Source organism: Macaca nemestrina, chromosome 4 (assembly GCF_043159975.1).
Source record: "Macaca nemestrina isolate mMacNem1 chromosome 4, mMacNem.hap1, whole genome shotgun sequence".
Taxonomy (NCBI): domain Eukaryota; kingdom Metazoa; phylum Chordata; class Mammalia; order Primates; family Cercopithecidae; genus Macaca; species Macaca nemestrina.
This window is the reverse complement of record NC_092128.1, coordinates 177,756,559-177,767,808: the sequence shown is the minus strand read 5'-3', so window position 1 is coordinate 177,767,808 and position 11,250 is coordinate 177,756,559. Positions and strand designations below refer to the sequence as shown.

The 11,250-nt window shown below is 45.0% G+C and overlaps 1 protein-coding gene across 1 annotated transcript in view; it reads right to left on the bottom strand.

Annotated features, from left to right (window-relative positions):
• Positions 1–4,624: 4,624 nt before the first annotated feature.
• The window catches only part of LOC105472678 (chloride intracellular channel 6), a 47,885-nt gene continuing 41,259 nt past the window's right edge, over positions 4,625–11,250 (bottom strand). Inside the window, exon 6 of the mRNA XM_011726139.3 lies at positions 4,625–6,754. Within this exon, the coding sequence (XP_011724441.2) occupies positions 6,593–6,754 (162 nt within the window). The 3' untranslated portion in view covers positions 4,625–6,592. The remainder of the gene's footprint in view (positions 6,755–11,250) is intronic.

The following is an 11,250-nucleotide window of genomic DNA, read 5'->3' as shown; positions in this document are numbered from 1 at the left end:
ATGGGAGTCAATCCGACTAGTATCTGTGACGGTAAGGCCCGCCTGGCTTCAGGGAATGGGAGGAAGCGCCACCTAGTGGTGAGGAGGAGGGTCTGGCCTGGGTGGGCGGAGGGCTTTGCCATTGGGGAGACCACCCACATTGCTTGATCTGCTTTTCCACCCCTCAGGGCTTCAAGTAAATATCACAAAACTGAAAACAGTGTCTCCAAGCCAGACTAGAGGTGTCCTGGATAGAGCCGTCCGCCCACTGTGGAGGCTGTTCAGGTTACAATGTGCCTGACAGACATCTGGACCAGCCCTGGACAGCCCCCAGTGACCAGCCGAGGGGGACAACTGAGTAGTGACCAATATCACAGGGTGCTGCCTTGTTGTAGGGAACCAGGAATTCAGAGCATAACTGCCTTCTGCCTCTGTGAGGAAGGTTCAAGGTCTTATACACTGGTGAACTCAAACCCTGTCCACTTTGAATACAGCCAGCTGCTTTGCAGCTTTTATAGAGAACTTCTAAGACACCATCTTCTACACTATTGTGAAATGTCGTTCCAATTTTCCAGATAAGATGAGTGAGTCTGAGAGGTTTAATGTTCATTCAGATATGCCAGAGGTGGGCCGGGTGTGGTGGCTCATGCCTGTAATCCCAGTACTTTGGGAGACTGAGGCGGGGGGGATCACCTCAGGTTAGGAGTTTGAGACCAACCTGGCCAACAATGAGAAACCCCGTCTCTACTAAAAATGCAAAATTAGCTGGCGTGGTGGTGCGTGCCTGTAATCCCAGCTACTTGGGAGGCTGAGGCAAGAGAATTGCTTGAACTTGGGAGGCAGAGGTTGCAGTGAGCTGAGATCGCGTCATTGCACTCCAGCCTGGGCGACAGAGCAAGAGTCGGTCTACACAGCTCACTGCAGACTCCGTCTGCCAGGCTCCAACAATCCTCCTGCCTCAGCCTCCTGAGTAGCCAGGACTATAGGCAGGCATCACCCCACCCAGCTAATGTTTTTTTAGTTTTAATAGAGACAAGGCCTTGCTATGTTGCCCAGGCTGATCTCAAACTCTTGAGTTCAAGCAATCCTCCCACCTCAGCCTCTCAAAGTGCCGGGATTATAGGCAGGCGCCATCCTTCCTGGCTAATTTGTTTTACTTTCAGTAAAGACAAGGTCTTGCTATGTGGCCCAAGCTGGCCTCAAGCTCTTGAGTTCAAGCAATCCTCCTACCTCAGCCTCCCAAAGTGTTGGTATTGTGGGCTTGAGCCACTGCACCCAGCAGAACTTGTTACATCTTAATGCCAGGAAGGAAAAAGTAAGCAGGCAAACAAAAACCTTAATGCTATTTGAATACATCCCCTTTAACAAAACCAAGAAACATTCTAAGCAAGGACGGTTCTCTCTCCGGGCCCTGGAATTCTCCTGGAACCTGGGAAGATCCAAAAGATTTAAAAAGCCTCAGGATACTCTAGCAGGTGCTGGTTACATATGTAGGTCAGAGCTTCAGAAACAGACCTAACTCAGACTCGCAAGTGTCAGCCACCTGGAAAGAGGGATTTGCAGGGAGACAGAGCCCAGCAGATGGGCTGAACCACAGGGAATCCTAGGCCAGCCACTGATGGCCACTGTCCTTGTCCACTCACCTAGGAGTATATCACAGAATCCAGTACAGAAGGGGATCAAGGAAGAGATGGGAGAGGGAGGTGTCATCAAGAAAAATAGCTTCTCTTCCAGAATGTTGTTAGGATAAGCTGACACAGCCAGAGGCCATGGGAGCCAGAATAGGGTAGGACTGAACAATAGGGTAGGCAGTCCCACAGAAGGGTAAAATGAATGCAGGTTGGATAAGATCCCATTGGTGGCCCGATCCCAGGCCTTATAACCTAAATAAATGGCTTCCTCTTCCCAAATATGCAGCTCCATGCCGCTAAACACAATTTCCTCTCGACCATGACTTGACCCGCCACTTCGCCAGGCAGCTTTCGACTCTCCCTACCTAAATGGCCTCCTTCAAGGCAAGGCTCGTAGAGGACTCCACCAGAACCCTCTGCAATGGGAACAACGACCTTGTCAATCCACCAGCTGCAATGGCAGGTGCCACCCCTGCTGGGTCCCTGAGATCACAGAAGCAGAAAGGGCTTCCTGATGTCCCAGACCTGCAAAGGCCCTGGAGAATAGTGTAGTCAGTCCTTCTGTGACCAGGGGCCACACATCCCTTACAAGGTGGCCATGCCCTAAAATGCATGTAACTTATTAAACCAAAATACCAAGGTCTGAAGGGAAACTGGCCACAGAATAATGTAGACTTACACCCATATGTGGAAAGAGAAGTCATTTTGTCACATGAATAACATCCCCCAGTGCATCAATTTCATGTATGTAGGGTTTTGTGAATTATGTGTGCTTAGAATGAAGAACATCTTGGTTCTCTTAACTGTAAAATAAAAGAAGGGTTGAGATTTTTTCTTGTAAAAAAAAACTTAAAAAAGCTTGCTGGACATGGTGGTTCATGCCTGTAATCCCAGCACTTTGGGAGGCCATGGTGCCTGGATTGCTTGAGCTCAAGAGTTTGAGACCAGCCTGGGCAACATGGTGAGACCCTGTCTCTACTAAAAACGAAAAAAAAAAAAATAGCTAGGCGTGGTGGTGTGTGTCTGTGGTCCCAGTTACTTGGGAGTCTGAGGTGGGAGGATGGCTTGAGCCTGTGGTGGGAGGTGCTGGGGATGGGATGCAGAGACGCAGTGAGCCAAAATCATGTCACTGCACTCTAGACTGGGTGACAGAGTGAGACTCTGTCTCGAAAAAATAAAAAAAAAATTTTTAAAGCCGTTCATCTAAAATTCTTCCAAAGCCTAATTATGAACCACTGGAAGGGGGAACTTGAGGGCTGGGTGGGTTGTGCTAAGAGTGAGTTATTGTTTACCACTGGGGGAGGGTGAGAGGGGACGGAGCTCATCCTGCATGCGGGGTGGGGGTGGAGGGTGTGCATGAATGTCTGTCTGTGGGAGTGTGCTTGTGAGTATGTGAGAGTGTGTGACAATGGTGTCACAAATTGGTGTACACAAGTATGTGTGTCTACTGTGTGTGTGTGTCTGTCTGTCCGCCCATCTTGGGGGTGAAGGACTTGAACATATATTCAATTCCTAGAGGTAGACTTATAGAATGGAAATGATTGAGGCCTCTGGTCTCTGAAAGTCCTCTTCTGGGCAGATTCTGTCATTGCATTTCTGTATGCTGCAGTATCCACAAAGTAGAACCTTGTGATGCTCTCATGTTCCCTTCCAGCCTGCTTTAGGACATTCTGTGTTTATAAGGAAAGTTTGGAGGCCAGGCGTGGTGGCTCACACCTGTAATCCCAGCACTTTGGGAGGCAAGGCAAGTGGATCGCCTGAGCTCAGGAGTTTGAGACCAGCCATGGCAATATGGAGAAACCCCGTCTCTACTAAAAACAAAAAAATTAGCCAGGTGTGGTGGTGCACCCCTGTAATCCCAGCTACTTGGGAGGCTGAGGCAGGAAAATCGCTTGAACCTGGGAGGTGGAGGTTGCAGTGAGCCAAGATCAAGCCACTGCACTCCAGCCTGGGTGACAAAGCAAGACTCTGTCTCAACTAAAAAAAAAAAAAAAAAGGTAAAGTTTGGGTTTTTATAAACTAATTTTCAGGCCTCTTGGGCAACTGGAATTGAGAATGGAATCCTCTCCATCCAGAAAAACTTCCACACAGCCTGAAAAGAACAATTTATACACTATTTGTCCATGTTTACATTTTGTATGGTATGTCTTGAAGAACAAATGTATTTTGTTTTTTAAAACACACTGTAATGAAGATTTTGGTCCAGAAGAACAGCCCTGGAATATTTCTCACCTTCTTATACACATGTAGGTTTTTAGGGGAATCAAGAGGTGTGGGCTGGGGGCGGAGCTGAAGGCAGAGTTGGGGCGGGGCTGGGGAAGACCACCCAAAACCAGTCCCTTTCCTACAACTCCATGTAAAAGTGGAACACCCTGCAGGCTGTCTATGCCAGTCACCTGGACAAGGACTGTTCACGGGTGTCTTTGCAGGCCTCTTTAAGGCTCCTTTAAAATGCCTTTGTGATTCACAACTGAAATATGGATTATCTCTAATTCAAATGCCCATAATCTCAGGTTCAAACTTGCTCTCACTATTTTATTTTATTTTATTTTATTTTATTTTATTTTATTTTATTTTATTTTATTTTAAGACAGGGTCTCACTCTGTTGCCCAAGCTAGAGTACAGTGACATGATCTCAGCTCACTGCAACCTCCACCTCCCAGGCTAGAGTGATCCTCCCACCTCAGCCTCCCTAGTAGCTAGGACTACAGGTGTCCACCACCATGCCTGACTAATTTTTGTGTTTTTAGTAGAGATGGGATTTCACCATGTTGGCCAGGCTGGTCTTGAACTCCTGACCTCAGGTGATCTGCCTGTCTCGGCCTCCCAAAGTGCTGGGATTACAGACATGAGCCACTTGCCGGGCCTGTCCTCACCGTTTTAAAAGAAGCCCATACCATTCATTTTATTTCTTGAAACCTAAATGGGGAATGGGGAATGCAAAAAAAAATAAAATAAAATAAAATAAAATAAATAAAGAAATTGGTTCCATTTAAACATTTTTATAATTTGTTTCCTTTTCAAGGCACAAAGAGTTTATGTCAATCATTTTAATGTCTAAGAATACAAAGTTAGCACTAATAACATCTGGTAGTCTAATAATTCATCATGCTTAAATGTAACATTACAAAACTACATTTTAAAATCTGCCCCCTAACCAGATGTGAAGCAACATAGACAAGGGTGACACATGCTAGACACAACCTCCAAAAAACGTATGGTTGACAAAGATGGCCGACTGCTGGGGTAAAACTGCAGCAGTCATAAGCGGGGAGAGAAAGAGACCACTCTATTAAAGACTTTGTTTCTTTTGCTAGACATTTTTCACTTAATCCCAGGATAGTTTCTGTTAATGCATCTTACTCTCTTTCAAATAAATTGCCCCTAGAGCAGGTGTGCACATTAAAAATGAGCTTTATAGCATCAAACACATACCACAACCAACTCTACCAGGAGGGTTTTCAGTAAGATGTGTGCGAATGTCCGAGGAACACATTCTGGCCGATAAGGCTCAGCTCCTGTGAGGTCCTGATGAGTATCTAAACAACCTCACATTTTCTCTTCCACGCCTGGGGTTAAGGCCAGCACTCGGCCCACACACAAAGCTGTGATGAGAGGTTGGTTAGGGACGGTGGAGGCAAAGCCACAAATCAGCCAGAAACTCTTTTGAGTCAGTAGTTTCTACTTCCTCCCTAACCGGACCATTTACCAGAACTGCCCAGGACTTGTCACCATGAATTTAGTCTCCCTGGATTTTCCCTGCTTGATGTCTAGATGAGACAATGAGGGCAGAAAAACATCAGTGACCGTGCTAGCCCCACACGATACCACCAGCACTGAGGGACTGCAGCCTTGGGTCTCAGAGAGAGCCGCCAGGAGAAGGAACCAAGGTGTGCTTGGTTCACGTTTCAGGGCAGGAGGGTTCTCCAAGTTGCAGCAGATATTAAGAGTCCTGCTGAAGGCACAGTCTCCAGGAGAGGGGAGGGAGCAAGGACAGGAAGCTGGAACCAGAGGCACCGATAAGCACCCTCCTCCTTGCCTTTCCTCGAAGCAGAGGCAGTGGCATCCTGGAAGCAGAAATGAGGCAGAGTAGGGGTGACCCAGGGCTTCCGGTTCCTGCTGGTCCTTGCGTGCGCATCTGTGGGCTCCACAATTCCCCACTCCTTAAAATCTAACCTCAAGCATCTTCTCTGATACTGCAGTGCCCAATCTTTTTGTATGGTGTAAGTCCTCTGTGTATGATCATCCAGGTATTACCAAGAGGTCCCCTCACCAGTACCAAGAGGTCCCCTCGCCAGTGCTTTAAAATAAAATAATGCAATACCATATATGAATGAAATTGTGTGTGTGTGTGTGTGTGTGTGTGTGTGTGTGTGTGTGTCAGAGAGAGAGAGAGAGCAAGATACTGAAGATTTGGAAGATGTTCTCCAGTAAGTTTTCAGTAATTAAGTGGAGTAAAATTGTAGGTGATTTAAAAAATGTCCTTCTTTACACCCTCTAACATTGCTTTAAAATATCAAGACAGGTGTGTCTCAGTTTGTAATTACAAAGCAGTATTTTCATTTTGAAAAAAAAATGTAGCTAATGTTTTAGAGAAGAAAAACAGGCTCTCAATGATTTTAAAAACTCTCAGAGACAGACCAGTTTTTTTAAAAATTGAAGGAATTGAACCCAAACCTAATTTGTTTTCAAATTTAAAATGAAAAACACGTGCCCTAAATATCATAGATTCCAATGTCAGTGAATGTCACAGATATAAATTAACATAAACTGAACAATTGGTGTGTCTAGCAACAGATACTGGTATATTCAGATACATGAGTGAGTTGACAAATTACAAGGCCGTGTATCATTTGGGGTTGAGTGGATCCCACTACAGGTGTTATTTTGTGAAGGACTTATTTGGGGGAAATGCATAGAACACACTCTTTTCATATCCTCACTCACTCAACTGAAAAATAAGACAGAAAACAGCCCAGCTTCATTTCATTCTTTTTGCAACATCTGAATATGCGTGTTCAATCTCTTGATCAGCTGGACACGTATTTGTGAACTCATCTCTAGCATAAGCATTATTCAAGTATCTCCAGATGCCAGTCATTTCAGAAGGAAATTCAAAATCTCTGTACTTCTTGGCCACAATCTGAAAATGAAGAGAAAATCATCAGTAAAGGGGAAACTTACTAAGGTAGGCTCCCAAGTCAGACAGTCCATTCTTTTGAGGCATGTAATACATTCTTTCCCAGCTTCCCATGTCATCCTATAGTCATCCGGGCTACCCACCACGGCCTTTTGACTTGCATAGGGCCATCTTGGGTGTGGGGAGGGCTCTAAAGGTCCTGGACTCACTACAGTGGCTGCACATAGTCCCCACCAGTTTGTCACAGCTGGGCCTTGGGATCCGCTGGCATGAGTATGCTTTGGACTCTGGTGGATTTCTCCTTGTGTTGCCTGTTATTCTTTCCGTATGTTGTGCTACTGTGTTATTAGGTGCTTTGTGAATAAAGATGCATGTTGGATCTGCCATTTAAATGGTGCCCTCTCTTCTTCCTACTTGCTAAACCTCACTTCCTGCAGTCCCAAGCATCTGTGCATTTTATTCCTCCTGAATGCCATCATGCTGCCACTAAGAGCATCGTCGGATTGCAGGGCCCACCTGTGCGGAGGATAGATTCATGAACAAAGCAGTTGCAAATCCATACCCTCATGGGGACGGTGGGTGTAAGGAAAAAGCAGTCGAGAAACAGCATCACGAGAAACACAGCGGCGTGAGACGCTTCCTCTAGCAAGAGGGGTACAGCTGGGGAATTAGTCAGAAAGATGTGCAGGACACTGGGGACTGTGCCAGTTTGCTAGGGTTGCCGTAATAAAGCAACACATGCTGGGAGGCTTAGAACAACAGAAGTTTACTGACTCCGAGTTCTGGGGGCCAGAAGTCCAAGATGAGGGTATCAGCAGGGCCACGCATCCTCTGAAGGCATTAGGGAAGGATCTCTCTCCACTTCTGGCAGTGCCTTGGCTGTGCAAGCATAACTCCATCTTCACACGGCCTTCTCCCTGTGTCTGTGTTTCCAAATTTCCCCGGTTTGCAGGGAGACTGGCCATTCTGGATTAGGTCCATCTCACTTCAGTATGACTTTATTTTAACTAATTACATCTGCGAAGACCCTGTTTTAAAATAAGGTCACATTCTGAGCTACTGGGGGTTGGGATATCAACACAGGAATTGGGAGGAGGGCACGATTCAGCTTGAAGTAGACACCCGGAGCCACAAAGGCCAGTTTGGCTTCGCTGCCTCCCATCCCACTGGTTCCCCGGATGTCTGCATGATGCAGGTGTGGGATTAACGAGAAGATCTTCGGGACTTACTGCGCAGACTTCGGAGGACAGCAATCATTGATGCAATGTGACAGCAAAGAAGGACCATATAATTTTCAAAGAGCCTCCTAAATTGTTTGACACCTCTTCCTTGAATGCCAACTTCTTGATACTCATGTTAAGAAGTCCGCTTTTCTTTTGTTTGTATGTACCTGGTTTTTCTTTGCCCATATTTTTGTTTTAACTTTCCTGTGCAGGTCGTTTAAGGCCATGCCTCTGAATGTGTCACTGAACTTGGTTTTCTGTCTTTCTTCTGTATGCATGTGTGTGTCCCCCTTTCTGGTCATTTAAAAGGTTTATGATCATGTTAACACTCCAGTGGTTTCCTGTATGACTTTAAATATATAGGAATTCTGTATTTCTTGATTTATCAAGTTTGTTTTGTTTTCTGTTTTTTTGAGACATTCTCGCTCTGTCACCCAGGCTGGAGTACAGTGGAGGATCTCAGCTCACTGCAACCTCCGCCTCCCAGATTCAAGCGATTCTCCTGCCTCAGCCTCCCGAGTAGCTGGGTTTGCAGGCATGCACCACCATACCCAGCTAATTTTTGTCTTTTTAGTAGAGACAGGGTTTCACTACTTTGTCCAGGCTGGTCTTGAACTCCTGGACTCAAGTGATCCACCCGCCTCAGCCTCCCAAAGTGCTGGGATTACAGGTGTGAGCCACTGCACCCGGCCTTCATTTTAGATGCTGCCTGTTAACTCGTGCTGATGACAGATGAGGGAGTTTATGTATCTATGATTCTTTCCATTTCTTCTCCCTTATCCTCCTTCCAAGGGTGGTAACAACATAGTTTATTATATTCTGACTCTGTTCTGTCCCTATAATTCCCACTGCTGTTTGGTCTTAGAACTAGTTTCAGATTTAAAGGGGTTCTCTGTTTAGTGCCTGTTCTTTCACTTCACATACCTTCTCTGTTTCTGGATTCTTACTTTGATTATGATTTTATTATGTCATCATAGAGCAATTTTATGCTTTTTAAAAAAGAGACCAGAGGTCTAGGTAAAAACGATAATTGCCTAGATATAAAATTCTTACCTCACACATCCTTTTCCTTAATTCTCTGTAGATGTTAAACCACAATTTTCTGATTTGTAATGGGTTCATGAAGACATCTGGGGCCAGTCCGAATTTCTTCCCTATTTCAGTGGCTTTACTCGATTTCATTCTTTTTATTATTATTACTGTTATTGTTATTAGAGTATTATTGTTGTTTAGGTGCCAAAAAGGGTTATTTTTTATTCTCAAAGCTCAGTAATATATCAAGTATGTCTCAGTGTGTTGCTCTTTCTGGGGCTATGTTTAACATGGCATGTCATTTAAACTAAAGATTCAGGTCATCCTTTAGAGCAAGTCATTTCCTCCTTGAACACTCCCTTTTTTTTTTTTCCTTTTCCTTTTCTGTTCTCTTGTCCCTGGTGTATACCTGGGATCTCTCTAATCACCTTTTTTGTTCTTCCCCATTTGATTTTAGATGATTTTCTCAGGCTTGTCTTCCAAATCACTGACAGCAAGGCTACAAACACACACCACATACCACAACCAACTCTACAAGATGTGTGCGAATGTCAGAGGAAATCAATTTCAGCAATGTCTTTGTCTGCGTCTTACTACTTCTAACGGGACTTTTATTTCTGCAGTTCTTTTATTTGTCTTTATTTTTCTTCTTGAGCTCTGCCAGCCTGATTGCCATCTCCTTTGTGATAGTGTATTTTTCAACATCTTGTGTCTTGTCTTCAAGTTTTTTCTCAAAAAGCCCATATTCTCTTTCATTTCTTTGAGGCTGTAGAAAAGTTTCTGTATGAAATGTTCTTTGATGTGCTGGAGGAGCAGTTCTTGATCATATATGTATTTCCCATCTGCCTTTTTTCTGTTTTTGTTTCTTGTCTTTATCATTCCTCCCTCCAACCCCCTCCTTTTCCATCAACTCTGTCTACACCAAGGTCTCACTGGCATTCTCTCTGGTATTGGCCATCTTTGAATGAGGCAGATCTATTGGACCTATCATTTGTTTAAAAGCAGTGGGGAGGGCAAAGGGAGTGAGACAGGGCAGGTGGCCAGCCAGTTGGAATATTTGCTCCCAAGCACCTTCTCACCAACCACTGCTCTGCCCCAGAGAGACACATTAGAGTTGGGGTTAGGGTTAGGGTTAGGGTTAGGGTTAGGGCATCCTCCACTCTGAGGCTCACAGATTAGGCAGAAGGCCACTTTGGCTAAAAACGAAGCTTGGGCAATTCGTAATCTCTCTCTTGACTTAATTTATTTTCTCTGCTCAGCAGTCACAATGCAAAATGACACTTCCCTCCTTTCCTCCCACTTTACTTCCCCTCTAGACTGTTCCTGTGGATTGGGGGCTGGGTCACAGCCTAGAAAGATGGTGCCTCTGTATGGTTCCTCCTTCAATTCTGCCTCCCTAGAGCTCTCGGCTCAACAATGTTCTCTACCGGGATGGTCCCTGCCTCCCTCCTGGCCCGCCTCATGCTCTAGTCCTCAAGCAAAGAAGTTTGAGTTGGGCATTTCAGGACTGTGTCCTTTACCTTTTGAGAAACCTGAACTTTGCTAATGATATGGAGAAACACGTAATGGTTCTGTGGCTCCACCCACTGAAAGAAGCTTCCCACTCTTTAAGTCGGTGATCTGTCATCCCTTTGTAGTTTTACAAAAGATGACGCTAATACCCTATTTTTATATTGTTTCTGCTGGGTTTCTGGCAGGGGAATAAATTATAAATCCCTTCACACTCTCATCTTTTACCATAATTCCCTTAGACTGATTCTCATTTCCTTGCAGAAGTACTCCATCCTGGAAGATCATTAAGCTATTGGGTGTTGAGTGCTAAATGGCTTTGTAGATTTTGCTGCTGGGTCTTATAGTGGAGCTGTGAACTGCGATCTCACTGTAAAGCTTACCCTTTCTACTGAAATTTAAAATCGTCTTTTCTCATGGGAGCTACACAAGGGGCCACAAATGCTCTGTGGCTGGGATATGTCTCCCCCTCTTCCTCAACGTTCATGTATTTCTGCAATGCTATGCTGGTCACAGTAGGGACTAAAAAGCATTGACCAGAAGGGACTTAGTCAAAACACAACTACATAAATATCCTGTTGAAGGCAGCTCCCAAATTTAGCAGGTTTTGAGGGGTGGAGATGCTTTCATTAAATTTTGGATGTCCTTGGACTGGCAAAGCTATTGAAAAAACATCTGCCCAAGGGATCGGCAACCTCCTGAAGGCCTACATTTCAAGTCAGTAACCTCAAGCAC